Genomic DNA, 17,320 nt, shown 5'->3' with positions numbered 1-17,320 from the left:
AAAAGCAACAGCCGTTAGCAAAACCAACAAAATCCACAGCAACGGCTCTTATCGCGGAATCGACTGCGATGTCGTCGACTGCAGCACGAAATACAACGTTTACTAAAAATATGACAACAAACGAAAACAAAAACAATATTCATACCGGCATGGATCGCTATATCCAAATAAAGCGTAAGCTTAGCCCACAGGACACCGCGGTGGGTAATAAGCCAAAAATAAACCGTGCCCAAAAAGAAAACATTACCAGGGAAATCCAACGAGAAGAGATTTGCCCTCCTAGCTGAAACCAGAACTGGGGCAAGAGACCACACCGAAACCAAAGCCCCCATTATTTTACATAAGCGAGAAAAGTTCGAACGCCCTGATCAACAAAATTGTTGTGCTAGTCGGGGACGGAAATATTAATGTTGTTCCAATCCCTAAAGGAAATATTTACGAATTCAAACTTTATACCAAATCCGAAGAACATTATCGAGCTGTGTATAAATACCAGGAGGTACTACACGTACCAACCTAAAATCAGCAAGGGCTTGGAAGGTGTGCTAAAAAGAATCGAGCTCGAATCTCAGCGTCCACCAACATCAAATGCAAGAAACTATATCTAAAACTGAAAGCTATCAGCTTCCACTGGATATTAAACGCTCGATCGCCCTAGCATCTGAACTAAAAGGTCCTGATCTACAACTCCATTCCCAAGCCTATCTGGACATATGGCTCTCAGGTATGGGGGAACGCGAGCACAGCAACATAGATACCATACAATCATAAATCCTGTGGACTATCCCTGGGGCACTCAGTACCTGTCATATGACTGTTAGTTAGATTACTATAAGATTTGATACAAAGCTTAAAGGATTTGTCTCGGGCAGAGAAATTTAAAATTTTAGAAAAGGTTTTTTATCAGCTTTTTAGCTATATAAAAACCTGCCTGTATACAATGTATACCTATTTTAATATATGTTTCTTGATGTTCCCTAATTTAAATCAGGTTTACTGGAGTACTTCACTCCAGTATCTCTAGATTTGTCTATTAAGAATTGAATCATATATTGGTTAAGGGGGTATAGTTAAATGCTGCAAAATCCGTAATTTTTAACGAATTTTTATTGGCGATATGGATAGTCTGAGTTCAATTTTGGTTTTCCCATGAGAATAATAAGAAACCTGTGTTAAAATTTGTAACCAAAAATATTAAAAAGTGAGTGCGGCGGATATAAAAACAATGTTGTTCGGGTGTACTTCGTAACTGGTCACAGAATCATATGAATTAAATAAAGAAGGGAAGCAAACTTTGACAAGCCGAATTTTAGATACCCTTGCAGTTATTACAAAACAACTACATTTCGATTTATATGCCTATATTACTAAAAGCAATAAATCTAAGTCGATATCGGTATCGGGCAATGCTACATACCGATTGAAAGGTATTAACATAACCTACGAAACGACGCTATTCATATCAAGTTTGGTTGCGTTGAAAATTCGCGCTGTTTTAAAGTTTTCCTTCGTAAAAGATACATCCGCTAGAGAAACATTCCGTGAGATTAATGGTGATTTAGGGGATGGTACTTTATCACTTAGAATCGCGGAGGAATGGTGACTGGCGACAACTGGACCGCTTGAAGCTGGCGATTGACCAAAAGCGACCGGAATTGGCCATCAGGAAGGGTGTAGTGTTTCACCAGGACAACGCCAGACCACACACTTCTTTGATGACTCGTCAGAAGCTAGGTAGCTCGGATGGGAGATTTTATCGCACTACCACCTGTTCCTGTCCATAGAGAATGCCCTTACTGGTGTAAAGTTGGGCTCAAAAGAGGGTTGTGAAAAGTGACTGTCAGAGTTTTTCGCAAATAAGGAGGGAAGTTTCTTCGAGGGGGTATTATGAAGTTGCCGTCTAAATGGGAACACATTATCGAACAAAACGTCGCATATTTTAGCTAAATCCGATCACTGTATCAATTTTTATAAAGCATTGAATAAAGAGCAAAAAAGCGAAAGGGAGTTATTTGACAACCAAATATATTTTGATATAAATACATTTTGTTTAATTTTGAAATGATGATGAAAAACCCTCGTCGCATGCAGACGTGTATTTCTTGTGCGCCGGGAAAAAGTATTCAATAAAATCACAAAAGTGCAGTGACCGTTTTAATAAATCTACTATAACGCGAAAAGACGCTTTCTGCGATGAAATCGCGAATGTTTATATGGATTGGTCATTTAATTAATATAAAACTTAACACTTAAAACTCTAATTAACTTTACCACGAATACAATGAGTCTGAACGACGTTCGCACACAACGTCAACGTGAGCAAGAGGAGAGACGGCTCTCAGTGCAAAGAAATAATTCGTACTTCTCTTTTAAAGCAACCGAAAATAATGCAAGCTCTGAATCAAGCGCAGGCAATTACCCCCAACTTGACCGAATTCTTAAACGTAGCGAGAGAGAGAGCGCTTTCTTGCTCCCCCTCGCTACCATCGACGTCTCTGCTGCCAAAGAGCGCTGAATGTACTCCAATGCAGGTATGCAATAACCTAAGCTCATCAGCAGTAACTAGCACCGCAATTTCTTTAACAACGTCAACTGTAACTATAACAACAACTACAACCGTATCGACTGCGCGTTTAATGACATCATCAGCCAGCAGCGCAAATATTAATACGTCTGCCGCTGCGCTGCCCGAAAAATAGAATAAAACCAATGAATGTGCTAAGCCGGCTGTGCAGACTGGTATGGATCGCTACATCCAAATCAAAAGGAAGCTGAGCCCTCTAAATTCACAACGCAAAATAACCCGTAACAATGCTAGCCTAACTGCAATAGAAACGCCCATCTTGGAAGAAGCCTATGACGTTGAGGCGGCCGAATCCACTGAAGTCGAGAAAAGGAAGCCAAAACCTCCGCCTATTTATTTTCGACAAAAAGGTTCCATTGTTCTTGTCAACAAAATTATCGAGCTTATTGGAAAGGATAACTTCCACATAATACCTCTAGTAAAGGGCAACATCCAAGAAACAAAGGTTCAAATGAAGTCTGAAGATAATTACAGAGTATTATCGAAATATCTTTCCGAGAATAAAAAGAACTTATACACGTATCAGCTAAAAAGTAGCAAGGTCCTGCAAGTCTTACTTAAGGGCATAGAGTCCGACGTAACGCCTGCAGAGATAACAAAAGCGCTTCAAGAGAAGGGATTTAACGCTAAGACAGTCTTCAACATCCTTAACAGGGATAGAAAGCCGCAGCCACTGTTTAAGGTTGAGCTCGAACCAGAAAATAAGCCCCTAAAGAAATACGAAGTGCACCCCATTTACAATCTTCAGTTCCTGCTGCACCGCAGAATTACAGTTGAGAAACCGCACAAACGCAATGGCCCGGTACAATGTGCGAACTGCCAAGAATATGGCCATACAAGGTCAAACTGTAAACTGCGCCCGGTGTGTGTAGTCTGTGGAGTTCTTCATGACTCCGCACACTGCCCAGCGAGCAAAGATGACTGCAACTGGTAAAAGTGCGGCAACTGCGGTGGCAATCACACTGCTAACTACAGAGGCGGCCCTGTTTATAAGGAGCTGAAAAGTCGCATCCACCAGAGAGGAACTGCCGCCCGCACCTAAAATAAACAGATGACAGCTTCCAGATCAAACCCTGAAGTCTTCTTCTCGACTGCAGCCAGATCTTCACTAGGACCCTTAAACTCTGATAAAAATGTGACTTACGCAAGCGCTTTAAAATCAGGACTGGCTAACCCTGTCTCAAAAAGTTCATTTCTGCAATCAGCATACCAAGAACCGAACACGGCTCAGCAGCAACAATTCCCGGAGCAGTCAAAAAGCAACTTCGAAGATATGATATACAGCCTGCAACAAAGCCTTACGGAGTTTATGTCGTTTATGCGCACAACTATGAATGATTTAATGCGAAACCGAAATCTATTGATTCAAATGCTGGTTTCACAACAATCCAAATAATGACTTCCCTAAGGATATCTACGTGGAACGCTAACGGCGTCTCACAGCATAAACTTGAGTTAGCTCAATTCCTACTCGACAACCATATCGACGTAATGCTGCTTTCAGAAACACACCTTACAAACAAATACAATTTTTAACTACGAGGTTATTCATTCTACGGAACAAATCATCCAGATGGTAAAGCACTTGGTAGAACTGGAATTCTAATCAGAAGCCGTATTCAGCACCACTATCATAACAAATTTGCTAAAAATTACCTACAGGCCACATCTATAAATATACAAATAAATACTGGCAACCAACTTACACTAGCCGCCGTATACTGCCTCCCTCGCTTCACTATAGCTGAAGATGAGTTTATGCAGTTTTTCAACTCACCACTTCATAGCAGCAGGGGACTACAACGCCAAGCACACACACTGGGGATCACGTCTCGTGACTCCAAAAGGAAAACAGCTCTATAATGCAGTTATAAAAGCCAAGAATAAGCTGGACTATGTTTCTCCGGGCTGACCAACATACTGGGCGGCAGACCCAAGGAAACTACCCGATTTAATAGACTTTGCAATTACCAAAAACATTCCTAAAAATCTGATAAGCGCCGAATGCCTCTCGGATCTTTCATCGGATCACTCGCCTGTCCTGTTTATTCTACTCCGACATCCAGGCGCATTGGAGCAATCGTTTAAATTGACATCACAGAAAACCACTTGGGTTAAGTACAAGAAAAACATTAGCTCACACATTGAGCTAAGTCCTCATCTCAACGATAAAGCCAACGTAGACAGATTTGTTAATACACTGGAGTCTGTACTCGTCTCTGCAGCTCGAGTTTCAACACCCCAAACTACAAGTACACAAAGCAACCAAAAGAAGACAAATCTACAAATAGAACAGCTCCTCCTCGAAAACCGACGCTTACGTCGAGAGTGGCAACTCCACAGATCGCCATCTGCTAGGCAACGCTTAAAATATGCCTCACGCCAACTCACAAAAGCTTTACAGCAAGAAGAAGCACATGTCCACCGACGCTACATAGAGCAGTTGTCAACATCTAGTACAAAACACTCACTATGGAGAGCTCACCCTACTCTAAGCTCACCGAAAGTAACCGTGATGCCTATTAGAAATCCCACAGGTGGCTGGGCGCGCAGCGATACAGACAGAGCCAGCACGTTTGCCAACCACCTTAAAAATGTCTTCCAACCAAATCCTTGCCGACTTTACCATATGAGCCTCAGCTTCAACATGAGCCAATTGAGTTTTGCCCAAACGAAATTGTTAACATCATCAAAAATCATCTGAATCCGAAAAAATCCCCGAGCTGCGACCTCATAACTCCCAAAATGATCATTGAGCTCCCATATTGCGCCGTTTGCACTATCACCCAGATTTTTAATGCCATCGCAAAACTTGGCCAATTTCCAGTGATATGGAAAAAGTCGATTATAATAATGATAGCAAAGCCGGGAAAAGACCACACAATTCCCACGTCGTATAGACCTATAAGCCAACTCTCATGCTTATCTAAACTCTTTGAAAAATGCGTATTGACTCGGATAAACACATACCTAAGAATCCAGGAAGGAATTCCGTAACATCAATTTGGGTTTCGTGAAAAGCACGGAACAATTGAGCAGGTCAACCGGATAACATCAGAAATTCGGAACGCGTTCGAGAGTTCTGTACTGCTATATTTTTAGATGTCTCTCCAGCATTTGATATAGTTTGGATAGAAGGTCTAATGTACAAGATCAAGACAATGCTCCCCTACAACACCCATAAGCTTTTAGAGTCTTACCTCTACGACAGAAAATTTGCTGTTCGATGCAACACTGCTACAACTGACGATTTCACTATTGGATGACGATTTCAAGAAAGCGTGCTTGGGACAACATTATATGTGCTCTACACAGCAGACATCCCAACAAGCACACGACTAACAACATCTACGTTTGCTGATGATACAGCCATTCTCAGCCGCTCAAAATGCCCAATGCAAGCAACTGCGCAGCTAGCTCTTCATCCTGTCGATGTAGAAAAGTGGTTATCAGATTGGGGAATTAAAGTGAACGAACAAAAATGCAATCACGTTACGTTCACCCTGAACAGGTAAAACTGCCCGCCGCTCATGTTAAACCATACTCTACACCCGCAAGCAAACGAAGTGACATTTCTAGGAGTACACCTCGACAGAAGACTCACATGGCGCCGGTACATTAAAGCCAAAAGAACACACCTAAAGCTAAAAGCTAGAAGCCTTCATTGGCTTATCAACGCTCGGTCTCCCCTTAGTCTTGAATATAAAGTCCTGCTGTATAACTCGGTACTAAAACCTATATGGATGTACGGCTCTCAGTTATGGGGGAATGCCAGCAATAGCAATATTGACATGGTCCACTGAGCTCAGTCGAAGATCTTGAGAACAATCATCCGGGCACCGTGGTACGTTCGCAACGAAAACTTACTTCGCGTCTTAAACATTCTACCAGTCAAAGAAGTGATCGCAGAACAGAAGGAAAAGTACTTTACCAAGCTATCGTTGCACCCTAACCACCTGGCGAGAGGTCTTACAAGGTTGATCAACCAATCACGCCTTCGTCGCAATGACTTACCCACCCAGCGACCGACTTGAGGGACGCGCAACCAGAATGCAGTCTTATTATACTGTTAGTTAAATTTTAATGTTAAGATTCGTAAACTTATTGTAAGTCTCAAAATTAAGAGAAGATTCAATAAGTAAAAACAAAGTTAAATAAAAAAAAAAAAAATTTCGATTTACCTATGGGAGCTATAATTAAAACCGTAATTCCATAGTATTTAAATTTAATATTACGAATTTAATATTTAATATTACAAAGAACAAAAAAAATTAAAACCAACAAAGTTATACTTTTTTAATTTAATTCCGGCTCGTTCCGACTTATATATACCTGCAATAGAAATACAACTTCTTAATAGCACTCGACAGCGTTACCTGAGGAATTTAGTAAAGTACTGTGAAAAGTTTCAAACGATTCATACAGTAGATTTTGCATGATCGACTTTGAAAATGGCAACATTTCAGAAGAGCGTTTCAATGAATTGGGTGTCCAATACCGAATATAAAACGCGCTACGTTAAACTGCCGATAACTAAGGAAGTTTAAATCGGGTAAAAGTATAAAAAGTATACAAGTTATTGGCATTCCTTCTTGGGATTATACACCAACAATGACGTCTTTGGAACCTATTTTTGTTACTTTTTTGTAGTCTGAATTAATTAATTCGTTTAATTCTTTAACAGCGGTCTTATTCAGCTGTATTGAAATTTTCATGCCACTTCCTTTTGATTTTTTACCCATTTAGACCTCATCGAAACTTGGTTAAAGGTTTTGCTTTGAGATCTTAATTACGAAAGAATGTTCTATAATAACCTATAAAAGAGCCAATGCCATTTTCAAAATGACTGTTCTTTATGAAAAACGGAATTTCTCCCCTTTCCACCACCAAGAAGATTTGGTCAGACACTAATCGTCTGTCCGGCTCCCCCAAAATACAAATGCATTAAAACCACAAACGCTTTGATAACTGAGTCCAGTTCCATTTCGGAAGAATTTAGGGAAGTCTGGGCCAAATACGGAGCTGATGCAAATTTCAGCAACGCTTACACAGGTCTCAAAGATTCATATCTGTCCACACCACAACCCTACCCAAATATCCCCAACGGCACTAAGTTTATTTAGACTGCAAGAAATCGAGGCAGCTCTCCATACATCTAAAGGCAATGTCCTGGCGCTGATAGAATTTCCAAACCCATCCTTAAGCAGATCCCTCCATGCCTTAAGCAAAAATTACTTAACATATATAACTGCATGTTATCCACTGGCACTTACCACCACACCTGGTGATCTTCTATCGTTATTCACATCCCAAAGCCCAATAAAAAATCTTCAGAAATTAATGGCTATCGCTTAATATCCCTAATACCCTGCCTAAGTAAAATAATTGAAAAAATGATTGCTCTCCGACTCATGTGGTTCATCAACCGCCATAACCTGATCAGCGGCAACCAAGTTGCATTCAAAAGGAACCACAGCACTATGGACGCTCTACTCAAAATCCAACATTTCGTGTCGAATACCATTTCAACTAGAAATCATGTCTCCATCCTGGCGACAGATTTCGGAAAGGCCTCCGATCGCGTGGGGCTACATGCAGTTTTCTCAAGACTTCAGGTATTGGGCATTGGTCCAAGACTTTACAACCTGGTTAAAACCTTTATGACGAAGAAGACCTTTAAAGTTAGAGTCAACGACAAGACCTCAAGGTTCGACAAACCAGCTAAACGGAATCCCACAAGGCTCACTTTTATCGGTAGTTCTTTTCATCATAGCTTTTGATCACATCAATCTCGTAATAGCCAAATACAAGGAAATAAATATATCTTTATACGCAGATGATCGCCAATACGGTGCATTCTGGCCGAAGCAGGACTTCCAAGCACTACCGACAGATTAAACGAAGCCACTATTATTTTAATACCTAGGCTTTTCACAAACCCAAATCATTCATTGGTTAAGAAATTCATAGCTTCCTTCAAAAAAAAAAAACTCCTAGTGTTCAACCCTCCATAGATGCGCAAAGCATGCCGCTTCCATTGGGGCCATCAGTTCCCAAGCAGAAAAAATCGCGACCTCTCTTCCGCCCTGGAAAGACGTATCAGTTAACATCAAAAAGGATCTTAACTTTTTTGCTAAAAACGACACACCCAGATCAGTTTTCCAAGCCCAATTTAGTCTTCTAAGAAGTCAATTGGGCCCAAAGAACTAGGTTTACACGGATGGTTTTAAAACTGAATCTTCATCTACTTTTGCAGTCAAAAAGGATAACGACAACATCGCGGGAGGAACCCTTCCCAACTTCAACTCTATACTTACCATCGATTCTTTCGCAGTCTTTTAGGCCACCAACGTTAAAGGGAAACTCCTCATCTGCAATAAGCAAAATAAAGAACATTTTTGCCCAAAAAAATCAAAAATACCCATTGTTAGGGCCCTCACCCACCAGGGAATTTTTGGGAAAGAACAAACTGTCTCGGCTGCCCGATATATGAGCGTAGCACCAACATTTTAATTCACACCCATCAGTTCCAGAGACATCTCTGGGCTAATTAAAACTACCAACAAACAAAAGCAAATCTCTGATTGGGAAGGTTTCAACCACAGATATAAAACACTAAAACACCAGCCTTCGAAAAAACCATATTTCCCACCGACCTCAATAAAAAATAAAATCGTAGGATTTACACCCTCCTTCGCATTGGACACACATAGGAAACGCACGAACACCTTCTTCAAGGATCTGTTTGCCCTTCTTGCCGTTTTTGCGGCAATAGACCATCTTCTTAACATCTGCTAGGTCTTAAAGCCCACACGCACTTCCATTTTTGGATCCCTCACCCTTACATCTTCCCCACATCCCCCTCCAAATCAAATATAAAAAAATTAATAAATTTGTCAATAAAGGCCATCTCCGAATATAAATCAACTAATTAAACTCCAATAGCCAGGCCGAAGGACTTCAGTTTCCAGTGCCATTTTCTTTTATATTAATTTTAGTATTATATACCAGTTTTAATTTGACAAAATAAAAAAATAAAAATGTTTGTTCTTTTCAATCCAATGTATTTTTTTATCAACTGATTGGATTGTGTTTTCAAAGAAAATAATATTTAAATTATTTTATTTTTATTTATTTTATTTTTTAAAGTGGAATGGAATAATATAACTATTTTTTTTGTGAAACAATCTATTAGCAAAAATTAATTTTTGTTCCTTTCCATTTTATTATTATATCCGATTTTTATACCCTTGCAGAGGGTATTATAAAATTGGTCAAAAGCTTGTAACGCAGTTAAAGATTTCCGATTGTATAAAGTAAATAAATGTTCTTGATCAGCATGCCTGACCGTCGTCAGTCCGTCGTTTCCGTCGTACAAAAACAACGGATTGCTTTGATTAAATCAATCACACTCGTGAGAGCTAGCTTTTTGATTCTAGTAATTATTTTAATTTTAATTATAATAACACTGTTGTTATTATTTGGAAACTGTCGTCTGATGTATATAAGGTTTTTCATGGGTCCTCACCCAACAGATTATTATACCCGTTACTCGTAGAGTAAAAGGGTATATTGTATTCGTGCAAAAGTATGTAACAGCTAGAAGGAAGCGTTTCCGACCCTATAAAGTATATATATTCTTGATCAGGGTCACTAGCCGAGTCGATATAGCCATGTCCGTCTGTCCGTCCGTATGAACGCTGAGATCTCGGAAACTATAAAAGCTAGAAGATTGGCATTTTGCATGTAGATTTTAGGAGTTCCTACTCAGCGCAAGTTTGTTTCAAAATGGTGCCACGCCCCCTCTGACGCCCACAATCGCTTATATACGATTTTAAAAATTTAAATATTTCGGAAAAGTAAAAATGCAGTCTTATTGTGTTTATCAATACCTATCGAAATGTAGAAGAAATTTTTCAAATCGGACCATTCGTTAAAAAGTTATGCATGATCAAAGTTTCTATCTCCACCTCCCTCGCACTCCCTTTACCTGAGTAACGGGTATCTGATAGTCGGGGCACCCGACTATAGCGTTCTCTCTTGTTTTTATTATTATTGTTATTATTTTATTTGAAAGTTCTTTACCAAATAAATACGTGTCATTATTTTGTTCTCTGTGTAAATGTAAAATTACACAGGCCAATAATTTTTATACCCAAAAACTGAACACACTTTTTCTTATACATTTTTTCGCGCTGAATCCGAGTCCGGTGCCAAATGGCTCCACCCACAGTTTTTGAGATATTCTAACCTGAAAGTGTGAAAATGGACGTTTTTAACATATTTCAACAAGCTATATATTCGATAATTAATTTTTTGAACATTAGCACCAATTTACCTCAAAGTGCACATCCTAACCTTTAAAATTCTTTTTTAGTTTTTTAAATACGATTATTCGTTCTTGAAATATGACCATTTAAAGAATGTCACTTTAATATTATTATTACGCCCAAACCAAAATAAGAATAGTTATTTACAGAAACTTTACAGTTCTTAAGAGTTAAGACCTGTAGTGAATACAATACATCAACATCACCAAAATTTCGATCTAGCCATATTCGTCTGTCCGTCCGTTTCTACGCGAACTAATCCCTCAGTTTTAAAGCTATCTTTCCCAAAAGTTGTGTTTCTATTGTAGGTAGTATATAAGTCGGAACGAGTCGGATCGGGCGACTATATCATATAGCTCCCATAGGAACAATCGGAAAAGAAAAATTAAAAAAAGTATAACATTGTTGTTTTTATATTTTTTTGTTCTTTCGGATTTGGTAATATTTAAATACTATGACATTACGGGTTTAATTAAATTAAAATCGGACTTATATATCATATAGCTCCCATAGGATAATCGAAAAATTAAAAAAAAATTTATTTTGCTATTTATATACCCTTGCAGAGGGTATGATAATTTTGGTCAAAAGTGTGCAACGCAGTGAAGAAGACATCTCCGACCGTATAAAGTATATATATTCTGTATCAGGATCGCTCCAGAGTTGATATAAGCATGTCTGTCTGTCCGTCTGTCTGTTTCTACGCAAACTAGTCTCTCAGTTTTAAGGATATCGAATTGAAACTTTGCACACATCCTTCATTCCTTTGCACGCAGTTTATAAGTCGGAACGGCCGGATTCGGCCGACTATATCCTATAGCTGATATACAACTGATTGATCGGAAATGCCATAACTTTGGTGTTTTTAAAGTTAGGAAGTTGGGATTTTTTATGAGTATTAAGAATGCATCATATGAATAGTTTTGGAGAATATAATTTACAGAATATTTTGCAAGGGTATACAACTTCGGTTCCGTCCGAAGTTAGCTTTTCTTTCTTGTTAGGATATTAGAAATGTAGTCGTTTTGTAATAACTGCAAAGGTACATATATTAACATCAACTTGCCGAAGTTTTCAATTTTAATATCGCTTACTACTTTTGATATTGATGTTGAATTGCTTTCTGCCCAAACCATTTCATGACCCCCATAGCTTTTGGGTGTTTGTTTTCAAGCTCCCTATAAGGTCGTCGCCAACCATATTGAACCAAAAAGGTTGAATTTGGACTCGTCTGCAAATAACTCGTTATCCCAAAACAAAATCAAAAGAGCCTAGGAGCTAGAAAACAAACACCTGAAAGCTACGGTCAAGCATAGCAGGGGTCATGTTATGGTTTGAGCCTTTATGGCAGCTTATGGTGGGGCAACCTCGTTTTTATTGACGCAATCATGAATGGCCAAACTGCTGAAAAACTGGGCATACGCGATCGATTTCGGTATTACCAGGATAACGATCCTAAACATTTATCAGCAATTGTGAAGACTTTGCTTGTCTGACAGTGCACAAATTATGCACTTATTCTTTCGTGGCATCACACCGGTATACCTACGCATTTACATATGTATAAATATATTTGGGGAAATGACGTCTATCTCTTTATTGTACTTAATTTCCGCGGCTGTGCGAGGTATTAAGTTTGAGTCGCAATAGCACATCCCCATCAGAACAAGTAACTAAATAATTTGATTCTAGTAAAAAGTCACATTGTTCAAAATAAAAGAACACATTAACATTTTTTTCATTTGGTTGCCTTCACTGAAAAATAATAGACTTATACCGGCTCAATACTTATAGCTCTCAATCCTTATAAAACTATTAATATATACAGTAAGGTAAGCTTGAAGAATATTTTATTAATTTTCATTTAGTAATCTTAGTCTAGAGCTTTTCATTTCTGACTTTGCTGTTGGTTAAGTCTCATAATAGGTACCGCGTAACTTTTCAGCATTCTAAAGTGTTTAAATTTGTAAGGATGCTCTTTGGCCAGGATACAACTCTCAGTCGGATCCAGAGGTCCTTTTACAAGAAATTTGTAAAGTCACTGAGACATAGGGCTAGAGAGTACTGTTCGCGCGGCGAACGACGATTTTTGATCAATTATCCCGAAGTGTTCCAGGACCTTCGAGGGTACGATAACATCAGAACACCAAGTCCTTCCGGGACGGAAAAATCCCACGGGCTGGACCTTCGGGCGAGGCCGCAGCCGGATTCTATCGTGGTTGGCCGAGATACGTGGTCCGAGGGGCCAAGAATTCCACGGGCTGGACCTTCGGGCGAGGCCGCAGCCGGATTCTATTGTGGTTGGCCGAGACGCGTGGTTCGAGGGGTCAAGAATCCCACGGGCTGGACCTTCGGGCGAGGCCGCAGCCGGATTCTATCGTGGTTGACCGGCTGGAAGCAAGTTTGATTAGTCGGAAGGATCTGCCTTTCCGTTAAGATGTGGGATTAATAGGGCCGGTGAGAGGATCTTCCGTCTCACCGTCGGAGTTAATAGGATACGAAGGGATCTGCCACTTCGCGGTAGGATACGAGGAGAGGATGCGTGAGAGGATCTTCCGTCTCGCCGCGGGGGTTAGTAGGACACGAAGGGATCTGCCACTTCGCGGTAGGATATGAGGAGAGGATGCGTGAGAGGATCTTCCGTCTCGCCGCGGGGGTTAGTAGGACACGAAGGGATCTGCCACTTCGCGGTAGGATATGAGGAGAGGATGCGTGAGAGGATCTTCCGTCTCGCCGCTGGGGTTAGTAGGGCACGAAGGGATCTGCCACTTCGCGGGGGAGGGGGATTAAGTAGAAGAATGAGGGGATCTTCCGCCTCACTACGCGGGCAGGTTAGTGGGTGAAATTCAGTAGATCGGGATAACTTGTATGTATATGGTGCTAACGGCCTGAATCACTCGGGGAACAAAGGGGTACGGGGTAAAAATAAAATGCATAACAATCCGGCTTGACCTTTCTTTTCGTACGAGTTCACTCAGTTTAATTCTTTGTTTTTAAATCGTCCCTGTGTTTCACTGCGCCGATTACACTGATTCACTAACCTTATTTCCTACCGACGGCGTTCTCTTTCACACGTGTTTTCTTTATTTACTTTGTCCGCGTGCGCGACCGATCGCTTCGAAGTCCAAGAGCCGAGAGCGTCCCGGAAACCGCCGTGTGACCCTCTCATCCTTTTGGACCTTTCTCTTTCTTTTGGAGGTTTGGTATTTTCTCTATTTTCCAGTATTTTTCTCTATGGTTGCCACCTCGGGGGGGTGGTGCGGAACCAAACTAGACCTATTTTGGTTTTATACCCAAAAATCCATAAGATCGCTTAACTATTACTAAATTATAATACTTCATTTTATATCTCTTAAATACTAATGGTAATGTGACACTTAGATAACTACTGTTTAAATATATATTGTGGCGGCCTAGCCGTCAGGTGGGATCGTCACACCTCCCCCTTTCCTACCGGGGGCTGATGATGAACCGCCCGTCGTCTTCACGGTGACGACGTAGTGCCAATCCAGTCCCTTAACGGCGAAGCGTCGTCCGGATTGTTCGGCCGCCCTCTCGGCGATCAGACGAATGGCCGATGTCGGCAATCGCCGCAGTTCGCCCGTCCCAATCCAACCTTCAGGTAACGGGGCTAACTCGTCTCGAGGTACCTCCGGAGTTGCTATGGATGAGGTCAACTCCTCCATGAACGACCCGTCCCAACCGGTCCCCTGGATCTCGGTCAAGACCTGATCGAGAACTCCGTCCTCCCATTCGGTCAGTGGTGCTCCTGGCGGTGCGCAGATCGGGGATTGGTGTGACGTCGATTGGACCTCCTTGGCCTCGTCCGTCGGGTCCGGGTCTGCCGCACTGGCCTTTGCTGCCTCCGAGTTCTGGAATACCCGACGGAACAGGGGGAGATCTTCTACCCCGTCCTCGCTGTCGGTCGCCAACTCGCACTCCATAAAATATTTCACGTGGTGAGTCCCGGGGTGTGAACGCGGCAACGCTTCGTCTCCTGCCCTGCGGTCTCCCGTGGTGAGCGCCGTAGTCCGACCGGGGATGTCTGGACCGCCTGGACGCGAGTCTCCCTCGGCGAGCGTTGTCGGCAAGTGGGCGACGTCTGGACAGACTGGGCACGGGTCTGCTTCGGCGAACGCCGCCAGCAAGTCGGGGATGTCTGCGTTTCCTGCGTGCGGGTCTTCTTCGGCGAGCACGGCGGTCGATGGGGGCGGGTCTGCTTCGGCGAACGCCGCCAGCAAGTCGGGGATGTCTGCGTTTCCTGCGTGCGGGTCTTCTTCGGCGAGCACGGCGGTCGATGGGGGGACGTCGGGACCTCTGCCTGGGGACGGAACGTCGCGTCCCAATCCAGAGCGGGGGGTAGCGGTGGTGATGGAGGTTCGTCCACGTAAGGACCTTCGGCGTGTATCCAGGGTGTCTTAAACACGACCGACTTGACCTCGATGCGCATCATCGCGACATGACCTTCCCAGCGGCTGACTTGGTCTTCGACCGTACGATGACACGAGTGTTCAATGGAGGGACGTTGGTGGGAATCGGTGTATCGCGGGTGACCGCCTCGATGATCTCGCCTGGTCCACGGCTGTTCGTCGTCTCCTCGCGGTGCGTAATACCCTGGCCCCTGTGAGCGACGACCTCTCGTGTAATCCTGAGGCTCGTCGCGTTCGTCGCTGTCGCTCGCGTTGCTGGAGTCGTCCTCGACGTTGAACGCTGCCGATGGTCGATCGGGTCGTCGTGTTTCGCCGGGTTTAGGGATCCACATGCCCGCAAACTGCGACTCACCTGTACCCCCAGGCTCCTGGTCGTCGGAAGACTCAGCGCCGCCGTGTGGTTCTTCTTCACCTTGGCCATCGTCGGTAACCTGGTCCTCTGCGATCTCTCCCTCTTCGTCTCCCGATGTGTCCGAATCTCCTCCGCTGTATCCTTCCGCGACCCACTCGTCGCGATCGGAAAGGTCGTGATGAAAAGATTCCGTATCGTCGGAACCATCCGACAACTCGATGACTTCTTCCATCTGAAAGCGGAGACTAAACTTATAGATACGAGACCCTTATTGATTAAGCTCCCTACCTATCGGTGCAGTGAAACCTCTACTTAGAATACTTAGATAATAACATAGGGTGTGTTAGTACAATTCAGCTTAGAAATTACCGTATGACCTTGTATCCTACTTAACCTCTCGTGTCGGCCCCCTGGGTAGCCTCGTCATCTTCTTCTGCGGCGGCATTCTCGAAGTCCTCTGAGTAATAGGGTTTCAGTTGGCTGATGTTGGCGGAGCGTGAACGTCTTTCTCCGGGGCTTCGCAACAGAACAAGGTTAGGGGATGTGAACCTCGTTACGGTGTAGGGACCGTCATATTTGGGGACCAATTTGGCGGCGAAACCTTCGGCTGCCTTCGAGAGGGGATGTTGGCGTACCCACACTTTGTCACCGAGCTTCGGTCTCCACTCACGGCGTCGAAGGTTGTAATGACGTGCTTGCTCTTGGGAAGCACGTTGGAGGTTGGATCTGACGATGTCGAAGATTCCTCTGAGTTGGAGCGCTTTTCCTGCGGGGTCCTTAGATATCACCGCCGACCTCGTCGTATAACATAGTAGGGAGTCTGGGTTCGCGTCCTTGCGTCAGAAAGGAGGGACTGTATCCCGTTGAGTCCGATACACTTGCGTTGATGGCGAGCGCTATTTCCGGTAACAGCTCGTCCCAGGAACTTTGGTCTCCCTCGGTGAGACTGGTGAATTGAGTACCATTATCGCAGACGAACTTCCGAGGGATGCCGACCCGACTCCGAATCCGTTCCCGGAATGCCTTCTGAACCTGGGCGGCGGTAGCTTTCCGTAACGGGATCAACTCCACCCATTTGGAAAAGATGTCATGAAACACGAGGAGCATGGTGTTTCCGTGCTTTGACCGAGGTAGCGGGCCGACAAAGTCTGCGCATAGAACGTCAAACGGTTCGCTTGTTACGCGGGTTAGGATTTTGCCTGCTGCCTTCGCCTGGGCGGTTTTAACGCTTCGCGTCTCTAAACATGCCAGGCCAGAAATACCTCTGCGATAGTCGGGAAACGGTTTTTCGGACGCCCAAATGTCCAGCCGTGGGCGCGTCGTGGCATTCTCGGAGGACTCGGACCCTGTTTGAACTAGGGACGCACAGTTTCCATGGGAAGTAGTCCTCGTCATCCGCTCTATGTCCCAAATTCCGGTATAGTTGTCCATTTTCCGTCATGTAGTCTGAGAACTTCTCGGGGCACTCTCTTATCTTAACTTGCATCCCTTGGATCCATTTACAGGGTGTCTCCACCTCGGCCATCGGGTTGCCGGGATAACGCGTCTGCCACCACGTTCAATTTGCCTCGGCGGTACCGCACGTCGAACTGGAATTGTTGCAACTCCAGCGCCCATCTGGCTA

General features: G+C 43.1%; 1 protein-coding gene across 2 annotated transcripts in view; it reads left to right on the top strand.

Moving 5' to 3' along the window:
- LOC108041495 (unconventional myosin-VIIa) overlaps positions 1-17,320 on the top strand; it is a 1,185,777-nt gene that overhangs the window by 209,244 nt on the left and 959,213 nt on the right. For both annotated transcript variants that reach the window (XM_044459306.1, XM_044459307.1), the window contains exon 3: positions 12,684-12,746. In XM_044459306.1, the coding sequence (XP_044315241.1) occupies positions 12,684-12,746 (63 nt within the window). The remainder of the gene's footprint in view (positions 1-12,683; positions 12,747-17,320) is intronic.

Source organism: Drosophila rhopaloa, unplaced genomic scaffold, assembly GCF_018152115.1.
Source record: "Drosophila rhopaloa isolate 14029-0021.01 unplaced genomic scaffold, ASM1815211v1 contig_190, whole genome shotgun sequence".
In the NCBI taxonomy this organism is placed as follows: Eukaryota; Metazoa; Arthropoda; class Insecta; order Diptera; family Drosophilidae; genus Drosophila; species Drosophila rhopaloa.
This window is presented reverse-complemented; position numbering and strand designations above follow the sequence as displayed.